The 17827-nt window shown below is 36.8% G+C and overlaps 1 protein-coding gene and 1 long non-coding RNA gene across 3 annotated transcripts in view; one reads left to right on the plus strand and one right to left on the minus strand.

The window, feature by feature from the left end:
- The window catches only part of LOC148594267 (uncharacterized), a 507147-nt gene that overhangs the window by 480431 nt on the left and 8889 nt on the right, over window positions 1-17827 (minus strand). The window lies entirely within an intron of this gene.
- Window positions 1-17827, plus strand: part of TULP4 (TUB like protein 4) — a 141986-nt gene that overhangs the window by 93799 nt on the left and 30360 nt on the right. For both annotated transcript variants that reach the window (XM_088527210.1, XM_088527209.1), the window contains 2 exons: window positions 2861-2989; window positions 3651-3812. In XM_088527210.1, the coding sequence (XP_088383336.1) occupies window positions 2861-2989; window positions 3651-3812 (291 nt within the window). The remainder of the gene's footprint in view (window positions 1-2860; window positions 2990-3650; window positions 3813-17827) is intronic.

The raw sequence follows: 17827 nt of genomic DNA on the forward strand, positions 1-17827 counted from the left end.
CTTGGCAGTTAGTCCCTTGTATCTTGGAATGTGTTGCCCTGCTGAGTAATTGAGATGAGTGCCTGTTCGACTGCAAAAGGCCTAAATATTACTGGAAAAGATGGAGGTGAAGAGTTGGTTCTACCTGCAGCTTCTTTTTTCCTGGTATGTTGGTGTTAATAAAAGCCTTGGAGGATGGAGAAGTGAACGTTATTGTGCAGTAGGACTTTGGGAGAATGGAAGGAAGCATCTTCAGAGTTGCTCTTCCAGGGAAGGGCCATCTGGAGGGTAATGCACCTCCTCTGGTGGGAGGTGGATGTGGACATGACCCCCCATGGAGCTTGTATTTTGGGGATTGGTCCCTCGCATGGTTTTTTGTTTGGCATTAACAGGCTCAGCACCTATGGGAAACACAAATTTGAAGCAGGAAGTTGAGCAGTTTGTGAAATGGTGTGTTTTCTGTTTCATTTAGTGAATTATGCCTGCTGTCTTACACAATAATATGTATTCTTATGAAAACATGATGGTTTCTGTACAATATGTCTTGTATTGATAAATAACCCTGTACTTTTAGAAAGTAAAAAGAGCAAAAGATAAAAGTGTGTTGTTGTCATTATTTGCCCAAATTTAGGGCTGTGGTGGATGCAGGTGCTTAAACATCTCTCTTCTTCGAGGGCATGACTTCTAAAGTCCTAGTGTGCAGCAGGAGCTCTAGCATTAATGGCTGGTTTTGATTTTTCAAAAGAAAAACTAATAAATGCTTTGCATATAAGCCTAATAATTTTTAATGTCCAGTTTGAAAGTTACATCTTAGGCCTTAGTTTGTCAAGAATGGATTTCAAAGGTTATATTCCTTTCCAGATCTGTTAATACCATTAATTTATTCCGTCATTGAATAAATCCATCATGGAGGGAGAGTTGCTACTACCTTGTTAATTAAATTTAATCCCCCGAAATGAAGTTGAAAATAAAACAATAAAAATGGTATGTCAAAACAAGATTAAGTAGTTTAGTCCTGAATAACTGTATGAAGATGCTAATCTGGCAAGTAGGGAACCATAAAAAATAACAGAAGTAAAAGTGAGGCCTTTGTGAGTTGAAGCTGTTAGTGAAAGTAATGATGTCTTCAGATTTATGGCTGCGCAGTAAAATGCCTCTTTGCAGCAAGCTAGCACGAAGCTGATGCATTATTTAAGTGTGGTATCAATGGGACATGTTTTCATACATTTTGTATTTTAGCCAACATGAAAACCATCTTATTACTTTGGACAGTCCTTTTTGCTTGCTTTATGTCAGCTTCATGTATGCTGAGTGTCCTAAAATGAAATTGGAGACACTTAAAGCAATTGCAAAGTCAGCACCTGTGGTCGTATGTTAAATGTAAATGACAAATGTCTTTAAAATGACCTCATAAAATGATAGTATTTGCTTTGTGCTTTAAAAAGTTGGATTTTAAAATGCTATTATAAAATTACTCCTTTATGAACATGTTATCCTAATGCATACAAAAATACTGTCTCTTTCATCTGTAATTGGAAAGTAATATGTTTATTACGCTTAAAGCCACCAGTTTATTTTGACCTTTGTAGCCCACCAGGCGTAGATTTTGGAATATGGATCTAATTAATCTTTTTTACTTTTAAATGTATCCTTGGATGTTCTATCAAATTCAAAGAAAATGCAGATAGTATAAAATTCAAATCAAAATTTATGTTCAAGTTATAGTAAGGATCCTATTTAAAATAGCAAAGAGGCAAGCTGCATCAATTTAATGGTTGTCACTTTATCCATAATTTATATCATTAAGTCAATGGGTATGTGTAATCTATAAAATCATATGCTCATCCTGAATCTTTGCCAGAGAAAACAGAACATTTTAAGACTGACTGTAGCACCTTTGTTGGTATCAAAAACCATGGTACTATTTGAACAAATAGTTTTATCTTTTGTTGCTATATTCTTCTAGTGATTTATTCCAGCAAATTATTCTGTTGTATCTATCAGATGTCCCATCTAGGCATTATAGTTTTGACTTTCAGTGCTGATAACATGTCTTCAGCTCTGTTTACCATCATTTTCAGCCATAGCTGCTCTCAGTCCTCAGAGATCAAGATCTTACAATATTATCCTTACATTACTGCTGGTGGTTTCTTCACTTCTTTTATAATGCTGTCAGGCATAACTGGCAAATACAATTGCATAGTTGCATTTTGTCTCAGTGTAGATGAAGTGATGGCGCTATATATGCGAGTTATCTGTATATATGTGAGTAATCTAAAGAGCATTTTGAAATATCTGTAGTGGTGTTTAGAGGGAAGACACAGAGTGCAACTTAAGCCTGTCTGCTTTTATAATATTTTCTCTCTGCTCTCAAACATTTCTGTGAAATTTTTATATTTTAGTAATAAAATTTTGTTCATGTAACTGTTAGTTTGAGTAGTTAAACTCAATCTAGTCTCAGTGCATTCAACTTCTCTTCCAGTCATCAGAGTTCAGAATTTGACCTAGACTCTGATAGTCTTTGTTATAATGAGGAAAATAATTTGAAAATGTGTGGAATGATTTATATGGGGCCTTGGGTTTGCTGTTTCCATAATGAAGTCGTAGGTTGCAAAGTATAGTGTGTTCTTGCTAAGAGTGTGCAGTGCCTTCCAAAAAGGCTTGATGGTGAGAGATTCTGCACCGCCTGACAACCATGAGGCAATGAGTTCAGGTGTTTCTTGAGAGTGCCCTGATGTTTGTGCTGAAAATCACTGTTTTGAAGGTCTTGTTTAGAATTTAAATGTGATAATATTGCAAAACAAGTAGTATTTAACTGATTCTTGTAAAAATATAATATACACAGTTTTGATAATGCTGTTTCTGTTTGAAATCTTTTTAGGTTGTGCTGGTGAGATGGAATGAACCATTTCAGAAACTAGCAACCTGTGATGCAGACGGAGGAATATTTGTTTGGATACAATATGAAGGCAGATGGTCTGTGGAGCTTGTGAATGATCGTGGGGCACAGGTTGGTACGAATATTTTCTCTCAGTCACCAATGGTCAAGTCCTGAGACACATAAATGAAAAGGAATGTGAATAGCACTGTATACATTTAGGAAAGCGTGAAAGAAAACGAAACATTTCTTTATTGAAAGGAGTAGGCAAGAAGTGTCACAAACACGTTTACAAGGTTGGTTATTTTATCCAACTGTTTTTGTCTTTCAGAATTTGACATTTCAGACTTAGAAAAATAGAACATTGTAAGTTCTGCAGTGAGCAAGAAAACTTTAGTGATATTGAAGTCCTGTTTGCCTTCCTTTTTAGTATAAAGTGAGACTGAATTACCCATTGTTTTTGCAAAAATATACATTTTTTAAAAATAATATATCTATTGAGCATTGCAATCACTAGTTTTATGGAAGCATGTTATTTTTCAGTATGTGATGGTACAATGAAGATTTTAAATTTCTAAATCTATTTTTAACTCCCATCTATTTGTGTAAAAAATATTTTTTAAAAAATGTTATCATGTCTTGCATTGATATTGTGTTGGCTTTTGGATTTTTTAAAAGAATAAAGCCCTATGATTATACTATAGATTAAGAAAACTGCCAGTAGATATTTCTGTTTCCGTACAAAACTACTATGTAGCCATTATGTCTATTTTCTTATCATTAAAATTTTAAGGTGAGTGACTTTACGTGGAGCCATGATGGGACTCAAGCACTTATCTCGTATAGAGATGGATTCGTACTGGTCGGATCAGTCAGTGGGCAAAGACACTGGTCTTCAGAAATAAACCTGGAGAGTCAGATCACCTGTGGTATATGGACTCCAGATGACCAACAGGTAGTGTGGCTTTTACAGGCTCTTAATTGTATCACTTTGATGTGCAATAGAATATGTATCTTTAGAAGTTATTTAATAAGTTGTCTGCAGGAACAGACAACCCTCAACCCTCAAAACCAGTGTTCCCACAGGTTCCATTTTAAATCATCCTGTCATTAGGCAATATGCTTATGTACCAAGATACCTATCATCACTTTTCACTCCTATTCAAGTGCAAGTTAGTTTGAGACAGGAATCTGGAATTGTACCCCTAATTTGTTGAAACAGCTATCTTGAAAACATGCAAGTGATAAGATGTGCAGCACTGTTTAGTAAATATCTGACTAGGTATTTCAAGAGACAGCTGACCAATCTGTACTTACAGCACAGTCGTCCAATTCTCAGATACAGTTATGTTTGCCATTACATGAGCAAGTGGATAAAAATGATCTTGACTGTCGGAGACACCTGTAAGATCTATCTCAGTCTTAAGCAAACAGATTAATTTTGAAAAGGTGATTTTTCTAACCACTGAATCCAAAACATGCTGTACTTTGAAAAAGACAGTTTTTAAAATTTTCTTTACTGCTTTTCTAATGAGGCATATGATGTTGGTCATGTCTCTGTTTATAGTGGGACTTGGGCTAGCCCATTGATTCTATTTGCAGAATTTACAGTGGCTTTTTGTTATTCAGCACTTGAACTTAGTTGAGCGATCTTTTTTCCACATGCTTGTTGTCGTTATAGTTAATGTGTGTATAATATAGTACTGAAAGAAATGATGAGGGTAGACTCGTGCAAAGAGGAATCGTAGTATTTTCAAGATTGGATGCTTTTCTTCACAATGCACCTACATGAAAAGATACTGGCCTGAGACTCAAGGTATCATTGACTTTAATTTAGAATACTATAAATCTGTACAAGATATATGCAGAGCTATTTTGGGAATTGCAGGTGTACTGTAATATAGCACTGATAATGTGCATTTCTACGTCAGTTTCTAATAATTCTAGAGTGCCTTTCAAAGAATAATGAATTAATTATTACAACGCTGCTTTTTTGAGCTAGGGAGTCTAATTGCCTCTTTTTGAATCTGGGGAAATTTAAGTCTTGTCAATAAATAATTTACTCAAGATCAAGAGGAAAAGACAAGCATCAGAACTAGGAATGGAAACCAAGATCTAATAGCTCTCACTCCTATGTTTTAAACATGAGACTATCCTCTTTGTGTGGTTTGCATTTATAGTTCATTGCTGTATTTGGAAATATCTTCACTTGAGTGTTTAATTTGGGAGGACTGACTGCCTTTAATTCAAGTTAGCCAGTATATTTGTACTTTCTAATCTAGATGCTTCGTGAATGTTTATTCCAGAAAACAAATATTTCTTTAGTGTCCAGATAAGCACACACAAACATAACGGCCAATTCTAGTTGTGTGAAAATTACTTGCTTGAGTTAAGAGATTCTGCTGCTGACAAATTCACAGAAATAAGATGAAATCCAGGCACAGGCACTCTCACAGCTCTCTAAACCATGTTTTGCATGTCTGGCTGGTGATGAATCTTCCTTTTCTCCAGAGCTGATGGAGAGATTTTCTAATACCTATGTAGATGTGTTTGAAGACACAAAACAAGAGACTACTGTTCACAGTGCATGCTAGTAATATAAATAAATAAAAATTTTGAGGAAAAAGGAGGGCATAGTGTATATTACACCCAAGCACATACAGAAATGGATGCTCTTACTAGCATACATGCTTATCTCATTTTTATCTTTTCAGTAGTTAGCCAGATTTATATCTGTGCAGATGAGATCAGACTATTCTAAAATAGCTCAAGCATCTTCCATATTACGTAATGTAATCTGCTTGTCAGTGCAGTGAATGAAAGATAAACATCAAAATTTAAATTTATATTTTCAAAATATTGTCACCCCTCTGACACCATGAAAATTGCTTTTGAAAGTATTTCTGAAAAACATTACTTTCCATGTTGCCATGACCTTTAACAAAATTAGCTTTGAAAGTTAAATTTCCAATGAGAATTTATTGTTCAGTGTCAGTTTTCTATAATTCTCATAAAAATTTGTTTGATACAGTCTGTCTAAAATGCCAGCATAGATACCAGTTTAGGAGTTACTTTTCATTTCTTCGGAGACATAATGGGAAATTCAGTCCCAGTTCTTTTGCAAAAGGGAAGTTTCCACCTGCCTTACATCTGCTCAGCTCAATTTCTGGATTTCTTAAATTTTTTCGTCTTCTTCATCCTCATCTTTTCTCTCAGTTCTTGTTTTCCATCTTCTCTCCTGTGTGTGTCTCTTCAACACCAGTAGTGTGTTGCTCACTCCAGACTCCTCACTGCTGCCCTTTAGCAGGACGAGAATTGCCTTTCCCTTCACTTTTCTTCTTTTGAGCTTTTTAATTGTGGAAATTCAGGGATTTTTAAGGCTTCTCTTTGACCTGGATATGACAGATAATGGGTATGTGTGAACTTTACCCATGTACTGTCTTCTGTTTCCTTTGAAAATAAGTATACAAGCGGTTAGCTCATTTAACTTGCATCCTGCCAGGTACAGTGTGTTAACTGTCATATATGACTCCATCATAGTATAATGTGCATTAGTGTAAAGACAGTGTAAACATAGGCCCCTAGTTAGAAGCTGTTCTCTGTGCCTAATTATGTAAGTTCTGCTCATGGTGGAGCAGAGAACAAGCACAGCATTAGGAACAGGGATCATGTGCACTGCAAGGTCTTTAGAGACACCGGAAGAGGTGACGGGACATTTTGGTTAACCTGTGAGACCAGTAGTGCTTACTGACTATTTGCAAACAAATGAAAATGATTTGTCTCAAAATGCAGTGTACAGAAGACCTGTATTTTTGTCCTTTTTTGAAAATCCTCTGTAGTTTAGCAGTGCAGAAAGACAGTTTCTACGCTTAGTCACTCTTGCTCCCGGTATTTGCCATCCCTTCTTCCATAGCAACCACAGAAGCTTCAACATGTTTTCTCATGACAGCCGTGAGATAGAGGCCAGCTCCTGTTCCTAAATGCACTCCTGAATACCCTGGATTTCAAAACGGAATATTAGGCCCAGGAAGGAGCTTAACATGGGGGAGAGGAAGGTGCTGCTTTCTGCTTAAACTGATGCCAGCAGACCAGGTGGGCTCTGAACCACAGCAGTTAGGGCCTGACTATCCGTATAGCATGGATGCTGTGTTGTACCAAGTTACTGCAACAAGACAGAACCTGGGGCACAGTTTGTACCTCAGAGGCCTTACGAATTAAATCAACAACTCCATTCCCACTGCTTGTCCTGTCTTAACACACTCGTGTCCTTGCCCTCTTTTTGTTTTACTGCTAATAGTTTTCATACTCTCATACTATTATCTCCTCTTTGCAAGCAAGGAAGGAAATACCAGCTAAGTTGCCAGCTAAGGCAACCTCCCCAAGGTAATGCATGTTGATTAGGTGATGGAACTTGCCTTTAGCTGCTCTGTCTGAGTTAATGGGGACTATGCTGAGCCCATGTCAGCAAGATGAATGCAGATTAGCACAGAGGTTCATGAGACATCAATTTTCATAATGACAATTTTACACTATGAAATTAAGTTGGATCAGTGTTTTCCCCAAATCACCTGGGGCCTAGAGGTATCAGCTAACTAATACAAAGCACTGTCAAATGATTGTAAGTTATACTAGGGCTTTTTTGCAAACCTGTCTTTCAGCTCCTTTAAAGAGCTTTGGTGTGACTTTAGTCCTTGCAGGGAATTTAGTAAATCCATTGCCATTGTAGTACAATCCACTTTGTGGCTATGTCATCCTCATCAGTAGTGTATGGTTTGCAGTTGCTACCCCCTTTTCAAAAGTGTTGTTTTGAACAGCTCTTAAGCTGAAAGAAGGAATGGTGGCTTTACCACAACTTCCAGAACATGGCTTAAAAATAAGGAAGTTGTAAAAATGCCCAGATGTCATCTTCCCGTTTACATCCTCTTTTGCCTGATGTTCTGGAACAAGGAATGTGTGCTTTCATTTACCCTACCATTCTGGTTTTATTCGGGTGCTATAACACGCATTTGATTCAGGCAGTTGTTATTTTGCAGAAATTACCTTGATTTTTCCTCGTATTTCTAGCTGTGCAAAAGAAAAACATCTTGAAGACAGTCTTCTAATGAGCTTAAGAAAGATGAAAGAGAGCTACATGCAGGAAACTGGGACAGTATGGAATAGGGAAATGTTTACCTGAATTTTTCTGAGCGGTGGATAGAGAGAATGCAAAAACTTACACACTGTAAAATTTTAAATTGTAAGCAATTATTTTGGTCTTTGTTAGACTATTCCTTGTTTCTAGAAAGGGCGCCTTTAGGCCTTTTGCATAAAGAAGCCTTTAAAATGCCAGGAAGTATCTATATTTTTGTGTGCTAACATATAGAAATACATCTTTTCCTCTAACAATTGTGGGTGGAGAGACTATCAAAATGGTCTCATAAATAGATTTACAATGATTAAAGCCACTCAAAATTGCAGTGTAGGACATTACAATCTTTGAGAATTAAATGAAAGACCTATTTTCATTGATGGATGATTTATACAAATTACTGGGAAAATGTCTGCAGGCTTTTTATAGCATTTAAGAAGTGTCATTAATTTACTAGGCAGTTTATTCAAGCCAGAGGACTGCAGACAATAGCTAAATTGCATATAAAGATTTTAACATTACATGCTGCATAATTGAATGGTACCATTATAATACAAAAAGAGAACAGGGGAAGGAGACTTCAGTTGTTTTTCAGGATAAATCGCTTTGTTATATAAAGCAAGCAGGTTAACAAAAGTTACCACAGCTTAGCTATCTTAATATTTTGGATTATTTTTATAAGCATTTCAGACTTTTTTGGTAGAGTTGCTATTAAAATTAATCATCTCTGCTTGCTTGTCCTAAGAATTCTTTAGATGATTACTATCCTATTGCATCCTTTTATAGACAAAGTATGTATCTTTTATATATATATTTAAAATGTTTAAATATTTTCCCTGAGACTTGACTATTCTCAATGTATCCATTTATACAACTTGTGGAAACCAGTAATGCTTTGTTCTTTGTTTGGTGACTTTATTTTTATGGTGCCACAAAATAGCAATGGACAGATTTTATGAGAAAAAGTGATGTGAATTTTAAATGCTAGTTACCCTTTCTTTCTCTGCATATCTTTTTATTGAATTGTTTTAAAGCTGGATTATGCAGCTCTCTCTGAAATAATTTATTTTTTTTCTGATGTCTATATGTAATCTCATTAACATTCTCTTTCCTTAACCTTTTGATCTCAAGTAGGTGAGCATGCATCATGCTGCTGAGAATACAGTTTCCCAAAGGAAGGAAAGAGTTAAATAGCTCAGTGCAACTGTGCCTTTTTTTTTTTTTTTTTTTTTTTTTTTTTTTTTTTTTTTTGTTACTAGCGATGAGCAGCTACACCACAAAGGGATTACTCAGCTGAGGATTCTGTAGGCTTTGCCTCTTGTTTTGAGAAGATGAAGAGACCATATATGTTCTCCCTGGAGCCTGTGGGGTTCATCTGTGCCTTTAGAGACCTTGGCGTCTCTTCCTGGGGTTTATCTCAGACAGGGCTTTTTCTGTTAGAAACCCTAACTGATAAAGCACCATTACTGAGCAGAGTAATTGAAGGAACAAGGTGATGCTGCAGTGTTCTTGCTTCTAGCTTCATCTATGCCTTGCCTAATCCTTCACTTAATACTCTTTACCCAGCCCATGGTGGCAAGATATTTAGAGAGCTGGTAAGATGGGGCTATTTGCTCTGGTCATGAGGGCTAAGAGATGGGGCATGTTTCATGCAGATAGCATCATGGTTTGTGTTTTCTCAGGAGCTCCTGTGAAGATTTCTTGTCAACATTGTATCAGGTGAGCCTTGCTAAGAAGTATTTTCCTTAAGGACTCTGCTGAACAAAGGAAACACCTTTTCTAATGTGTTTCTCATCCTTGCAGCGTCTACTAGACGACATTAAGGGTATTTGGTGTTTCTTACTGCAAAAAGTGAATGAGAAAAAGTGAATGGATTTCTTCATTCCCTTGGATGCAAAATGTCTTAGAATATGCAGCTCACCCTCACCTGATCTGTTGTGAGACTCCGATAGGTCACAGAATCCTAATCTTTTTGACTGGATTCTAAAGTTTATTAAGCTCTGAGCCTTTGTACCACATCTTTCACTTAATCAGGAAAGGAAGGATGTAAATGGAAATGACAAACCAGAATTTAAAGAAGAGGTAAAGGTCATTATGCTAATCAGTTAATACATCCAGTTAGCATTTTCCTCCTCAGGACTGTTTTACATTTTTGGAGCAGCAGTGTTTCAGTCAGCAAAATAAAAATAAATGCAAATAAAAACACAGCCAGTCCCTGTGTGGGACATTTCAGAAAGAAAGGAGTAGGTTGCCTCTCTACTCACCTTGCTGGCACTTATGTATGTATGTGCAGAAATAGCATGGAGTCTTTAGTTCTTTAAGAGAGGGAATATTTATTTGAACCTTTGTTATGTTTCAGCTGTGAGGCAAGCTGTAAGGACTTGGTTGCAGATATGCAACCTACTTGTGTAAAGCACCAGCAAATACTCAGGGAAAGTATGGCACCTCATGAAATCTTTTTTCTTTTCCTTTGTAAGATAGGAATTTTATTTTATTTTGATCCTTTAAGATTTATTTCATCAGGAGATAGTACCTGAGGCAAAAGTTTATTTCTTATCAAGGAAAGCTTTCTAGCCTGAAAAAGTTTTATAGCATTTGTCAGAAACAGTCTGTGTCAGAAAGACTGTTGCTTTTCTGGAACTGATTGAGAATATTTTCTCCCCAGGACCACTTTGCTCTATCCAGAGCTTTGTGATCTTTTTGGTTCAAAAGAAATGTAGGCTGCCAGAGTAGTTAATTTAAACTTTGACATCACCAGGACTTGATCCCTCAAGTTTCTGGAAAAAAATAACAAGCTTGAGTACCAGTGCGAAGTTTTGAACTTGGGTCGGATGTGTTCAAGTCTGTGAGTAGTTTGAATCCTTTGCATGGGGAAGGAAGATTGTAGTGATTCAGTCTGGAGGAGGATACTTCTTGACCTCTGAACTGGGTCTTGGCTGGGAAAGCAAGGCCAAGTTTCATAGTAAATTGGACATGAAAGGTGGTATTTTGGAGGAATGATGTCACATGATCTTTCCATTCTTTTGACATCAAGACATTGTGTGCCATTAATGGAAGAAGGATGCAATATCTGTTTTTCAAAACCATTTTTACCTGTCTTTCATCTTGCCTGGATTCAGCTTGAGCTCTCTGCTCTTGATCCAAGAGCCAGCTTCTTGTTCTGATACTCCAGGGTTGTGGAAGGCTGCACTAGCTGAAAGGCAATGGACACTTCCTTGCTTTCTCCGTCATTCTCCGGAGGAAAGTCATTCTTCTTCAGTGCCTCCTTTTGCATAGCAGGTTAATACTCCATTTGTCTCCACGTTGACTGTTATATTTGGTCTCACCCATTCTATGTATTTCCTGCCCATGCTGAATTGCCCTTCTCTGCTCAAGTCCCAAATCTAGAAAGAGTATGTGAAAGCTGAGGAGCGTTCTCCGTTAAGTATGCGGTTTGAACCAGGGACTTCTTGAATCAGTATTAAGGAACTAAAAAGAGCAGGAATGTTGCCTCTGAAGTATTTTTTGCGTTGCATTCTCAGTGGTTCAGAGGGCAGTTCTTGTTGCTAAGTAATATTATTTTCAGTTAGGGAATATATACATACATATACACACACACACACACACATATATATATATGTATATATATATAAAAGGGCAACAACTCACAAACTTCTAAAACTAGAAAGGAAATTTTAGTTTGAGCAGAGTACATTTATGCTATTTTCAGGAAATAGCTAAGGCCTGGCCTGCTAAGTGTGTGTGAGCATCAGGTGACATCTTTTGCCTGATTGATTGCTGGTAAAATTAATTGTGTTTTCCCAGCTAGCACCTAGCAATAGAAATGACTGTTTGGTACTATGTCTAGTTTGATCTATGTGTTTTCATAGCTATGTGTGCATTTTCCTGGAGGAGTTGAATGAAAGAACAAAAAATTGGGCTGCTTAAGGAACATTCCAAAGTATTTCTGGTACAGGAGTTCAGGGGTCTTGGCCTGCTCCTTGTGTGCTAAAACACACAGGAGATGTCCTCTAGAAGATGTTCCAGCTGCTCGCTTTCTATTCATTTTGCATACTACTTAGAGTGACACTTGAAATGTAACAAAAGAAAAAAATTATTTTTCCATGTCTAAAGTAGACTGAGACACATTGTTAATTCAGCCAACATTAAGTAGAAGAGCTGCCCTTTTCAGTTCTAATTGATACAGAATTGGAAGGGTCTGAAGAGTCAAGAAAAAAAAAGTACGAGTCCAAAATTATGTAAGTCAGAATAGTCCAGGTGTACTCAGTAATCAGACTTTGTGCGGTTTTCCAGAATGCTTTCAAACAAAATAACCTTTGCCTGGCCGCCGACTGATTTCATCCTCACATGTCCAGAGGAGTTTTGTTGCTTCAAATCCTACGTTTAACACTGCTTGTATTTTTCACACCTGGTAGAAAGTTCAAGGCTGTAAGTCATTAATGATTATTCAGCAATGTTACGTTATTTTAAAGAGGAATAAAGCCAGTACTGTTTGAATACCCAGGCTTTAGGATTTCAAGTTTTATTAAAAAGATTTGTCACCAGGGTTTCCGGTGTATTCACCTTGTCTTCTCGTTTGAGGGCTCTGTAATAGTTACCTAAACCAATGGGCTTTGTCAGTGAGAGAAAGAACAAACCTCAAAGTACGTAGGTCCACCAGTGCCACTTCCGAAAGTTGTGAATGCTCTTAAATGAGAATTTCATTGCTCCGTGTGTGTGCAATTAGCTGTGTGATCTGCTGGTATATCATCCATGCACTGGCTGGTAACTCCTCATTTTCCTCTTTCCTCAAAAGGAAACAAAAACCTCTTTTCAGATTTTTTTAGACATAAAGCCAGTCAAAGAAAACCACGTGCTTTTTTATTCCCCCAAGCTTTTGTGTGAATTGTAGCAATGTCTCTGTTCTCTGTTTGTGCCAGTTCAAGAAATCGTTTTACAGCAGCTGAAATTTAATGGAAATAAAAAGTATTCAGCAGGAGAGCAGCTGTCTCCCTCTGTCTGGATTCTCTCTTTTTTTCTATATACATTTCGAAGTAAAAGAAATAAAACCAGAGATACCACACTCAGGGGGGAAAAAAGATCTTTTCACTTTTTTTCTGTATACTAACAAGATGCTGCTGCATCATCTTATGCTTTCTGATGTGGAAGCAATAAATAAAAAGAGCACAAGAAATGTAAAATGCTAATACTGTGACTAAGTGGACCACAAAACGTGCTAACCAAACCTTTTCAAGAATAACATTTTATTTTAGACTAATACTGTGGAATGAAAATATTTAAAGGCAGTAATTTTCCACATACTCTCTGTGTCATTGAGCATACCTGCTTAAGTAGATGTTTGATGCATCATTTTATGCTTTAATCAGTTTATAGTTCAGTTAATCTTGAATCACAAAAATAGATTTATGTCTAGTAGTGCGATGGCAGAATGGTGAAGACTGTAAAACTTGTTCCTATCTTGAATACTAATGTTTGGCCTTATGGTTAAATCAGAGCAGATGGAATATCTAATTCAGCTCTGAACTGCTCAGTGTACGTTTGGCAATGCATACGCAGCTGGTCTTATTGGCATTTCTACAGAATATGATTTCCGAAATACAGTTCTGACTTTTTCTCCCCTGGGGAGATGGAAGGGGCAAAGGATACTAAAGAAAAATATGAAAGGACAATTCTAAAGAATTTCAGTAAGACAGAGCTGGGCAAGAAGGTTGTAAGTGGAGATGGATGCAGGGTAAAACTGTTAATGGTGGCATTAATACCCGATAATGAGATTTCAGCAGATGGATGTGCTCATCCAAAAAAGGAACCGGAAGGGCAAAGAGGAACACAAAATGCTGAAAGAGCAAGTCTGTCATAGCAGGGATATAGCTGCTTCACACTCCCTACTATTATAAGTATATTATTTTACTTAATATGTATGGATTGGCAGTGCCTAGAGAAAAACTGACTAGGATCCAGTCTATGAAAGTTGGATTATAAAAAAAAAGAAAATCATAAAATTTGCATTATAAGAATGTGAACAGTGGGCTTGCTTTTTCATCACTCTGTATATTAATTTTTTTTTAGAAAAGAATTATTGTTATGAGTTAGCAACATTTACAGATGACAGTTGTCTAGATTAATTAAGACTGTAGAAATTGGCTTGGAAATTTCACTGTTCAGTACAGCACAGTGTGCTGCAGTGGCCTAATAAGCAACCTGTAGGATGCATCCCTTTCTCTTTTTATAATCTGAACAGTCACTTTCTGGGGAAAAAAAAAAAAAAAAACCCTGCTTGTGATCAAATACTTTGTTGTTCCAGCTGCCACTTACATGGGGAAGAAGGAAGAGTGATAACTAAAGAAATTGTTCCCTGGCTATATTTTAAGGTTGGCATCTTAGGCACAGCTCAGAAAATATTGGAGCATTTGAGTTTTCATGACAGATGGCATTAATTTTCAGAATATTTTGGTGTATCCAGGAATTCAAATGCAAGCTGTTACTATAAGTTGCATCAGTTTCTATGTTAAAATTACATATTAGTGTTTGAACTTCTTTGTCTCGCTGGCTTAGTGAAAACCTACTTGAACTTGTATCTGCAGTCAAAGACCATTGGGGTATATCAAAATGCATAAGGAACACAAAAATATAACAGTTTTATTACAGAAGTCCGTGTTTGATCTTGCCTCAAATGAGCACAGTGTAAGTCATGATCTCACAAAAACCATGTGGAGGAGGCTCAAAGAAGAGCAACCAAAGAAGAGAATGGCCAAGAGCCAAGAACAGTTTCTCATATGAGGATGGATTGAAAACATGGAGCAAGCTAACCGTAAAAATACAATCAAATAAAAAGTGAATAAATATAAGTTATTGTAGGATATTAAATATATAAGAAAAATATCAAGCTACCTTCATTGACTGAATTGAGTTAATGGCTGCTGAGACTATAGGTCATTATTTGGAAGTCAACTTTTCTCAGCGTAATATCAGATGTGGTGAGATGACTGGATCTTTCCCTTTTGCACTGAACCAGTGTATTCAAGTTAACAAAGCTGGAGCTTACTTACTGTTGCCTAGTTCTCTGTGTACATGAAACCAAATTAAGTAACAACAGAATATACTTAATGAAAAAAAAAACTTTGCTGCGAGTAAATCAAGAGTTCTGTTATGAAGCAGGGGGACTCCCCAGCTGGACCTTTTGTATGCTAGGTCTTTGGTAGTTCATTGCAGTTCTGCTGATTTCAGGGTTGCCAAATCATTTTCTGCTTGCACTGTTTCTCGTCCAGACACAATTCAGCACAGCAGATACACACATACCAAAATGACTGGTCAAGTTGAAGTTGTTCCTCTTGGACTGAATTATTTAGCCTCCTAGCTAAATATTTAGCCTGATGCATGAAAACAGTTTATTCATGAAAAATTAACTTCAAAGCAGAATACACCGTCTTTTGACTAGCACTTGTCTTTTGGGAATCGGTGCATTTCAACCTGCGCGGACTTTAGTCTTGAGCATTGAAGATGATTGCAATCTTCAATGATTTCTTCATAGATCCTTGAGTGAACACTGATCAAAAGAAAGAAATGGTTTTACATATCAAAGCTAGCTTGTGAAACTTATTGTCTGAAGTTATTTCAGAAGCTAGGAGGTTAGCAGAGTTCAAATTGGATTATTTCTTTTATATATTCTGGTTTGTTGTAATAAATATGAATTAACATGGGGTTCGTGAGGAAACCAAACACCAGTGTTTCAGGACTATACCTAACTTTCAGCTCCTAGCGTGCTTAGAAGACTTTCTGTGTGGATTATCCCATGGCAAATTGTAGCAGGTTTCCCTTAAAAGCAGGGAATCCAGAAAAATCTGTATTATCTTTTTTTGTTTGAGATCTTTGAAACCATTATTCCTTTCTAAAATGTTCAAAAGTACAACCATTACGATTGCACTGTATGTAAATGCTTGTTGTGTAAACCTGCTGTAAAATTTGGTTTAAATGCTGCAAGTCAGTAAATTTGTCTCAAAAGGAAGGTAGTAGTAGTAAAGCAGAGTTCAGAAGGGATGATTAGAGGCTTTGGACAGCTTCTGTACAGGGTGATTTGAAATTCTTCAGCTTGGAGAAAAGGTGGCAGAGGAATTATATAATAAAGATCTACATGATTATGTCTAATGTTGAGAATGTAAATAGGGAATTATTATTCTGTATTTCTTACTATGTAAGAGGCAAAGTTTAGCCAGTGAAATTATTAATTAGCAGGCCGTAAATAAAGGAGAAATAGTTTTTTTGTTGATTGTTTGTTTGTTTTTGTCAGGAACTATGTGCTTTTTCAGGGAACCTATTCTTTTCCATGAATATATGACCACTGTTGTAGATAAGATACAGGCCTAGATTAATTTTATCATCTGGGCATTTAATTAATAGGCCCTTAAATTTACAAGCACTGTCACAGAGAAATACGAAAATATAGGGTTTTTTTTTTTTTTCCAGATCTGTTCAGTTTAGGCTTTCTCCCTCCAATGCGTAGGCAATTTCCTATTCCATTTGTATGACTCTCTGGCATGGCAATAGAGAAATTAAGTTATGTGGAAATGTGATTATAAAACAGCAAATAAGTGGTAGATTGAAGGGCAAGTATAAGTTCTGGCGTTCCTTTTCGCTTCATTTTTCAGTACGGACTACATTTCAAGTTGATGATTGCCTTTAAACTTGCTTAGAGCATATTTGCCTCATGTAGAGTTATGTGATTGGAGGAGCAGCCCTGCCTAATGCATTTACCATTTCATGAATTCATTAAAATGCATTTCCTGATATTTTTCTAAGATTCATCACATGTGCAGCATCTTATCTTGCTCAAAACCTCAAGAAGGAACATGCTCATAAAATAGAAATTGTAGGTTCCAATGTAGTGTTACCTTAATCAGCACATTTTGGCTAAACAGCAGTTTAGGGACAAGCCCACTTTCCCTCTCCTCATACCCCACTTTGCATTATCCATTTTGTATTTGAAATGGTGGGTAAAAGCTCTACTTTATCTCTTCCTGAGCGTGTAACATGTTGTCTTCCTCTTGGGCTATAATAAAACATGTTATCTTCCTCTTGGGCTATAATAATCCACCTCCAGTTGATGGATCATGTTGCTTTCTATCTCTGTTCTTGGAACACATTTTCCCACCTCCTCTCTACGTGTTGTTCATTAATTGAATACGCTGTCCTTTTCTATTCAGCTTTCACTTTCTCACAAGTTGTTTCAAGTCTCTACCAAGACCTTATTTTTGTCAGGTGAACCTTTTCATCTTGTTATAACTGATGCCTGCCATGTTTTTTTTCACCAACTTTAGAAACTTTTATATAATCCAGAGATAATGGTGGAGTCACTGCCAGCTTATTTCAGTGGTAGTAATGGCCAAGTTTATATAAAGTGTAAAGGCTCCTATTAAAATAAAACAAAATGAGTACCGGTGTGAACAATTACTTGCTTAAAGATTTTAGGACCTTACTTCTAGCCTGTGTTACTTCTTGTTCCTCTGTCAGTTTTTTTCTCCTGTTGCAGGCATTATCAAATAGACTGGCATGTTTTGTTTTGAGATAAGCAATCACATAAACATCTGTCGTAGTTGTGTTCTATGTGTTCTGCCTCCTCTAGCTAGGTCTCACTTACTCCTCTCTATCTCCCCGCAGATATTAACTAGACACAAGACGTTTTTCCATGTCTGCTGGCTCTGAATCAATGGAAGCTGCTTTTACCCTATATGCCCCAGAGAGACAAGTTCTGATTGCTTGCTTCCAGCATTTCGTAGTTGTAATGGTTTGATTTTGCTGTTTCGACTTTGTGTACATCTTTGGTTGCAGCATCCTATTGTGGCACGGCT

The sequence above is a fragment of the Tinamus guttatus genome, unplaced genomic scaffold (assembly GCF_059628265.1).
Source record: "Tinamus guttatus ecotype Peru unplaced genomic scaffold, ASM5962826v1 Tinamus_guttatus_pri_ptg000264l, whole genome shotgun sequence".
Taxonomy (NCBI): domain Eukaryota; kingdom Metazoa; phylum Chordata; class Aves; order Tinamiformes; family Tinamidae; genus Tinamus; species Tinamus guttatus.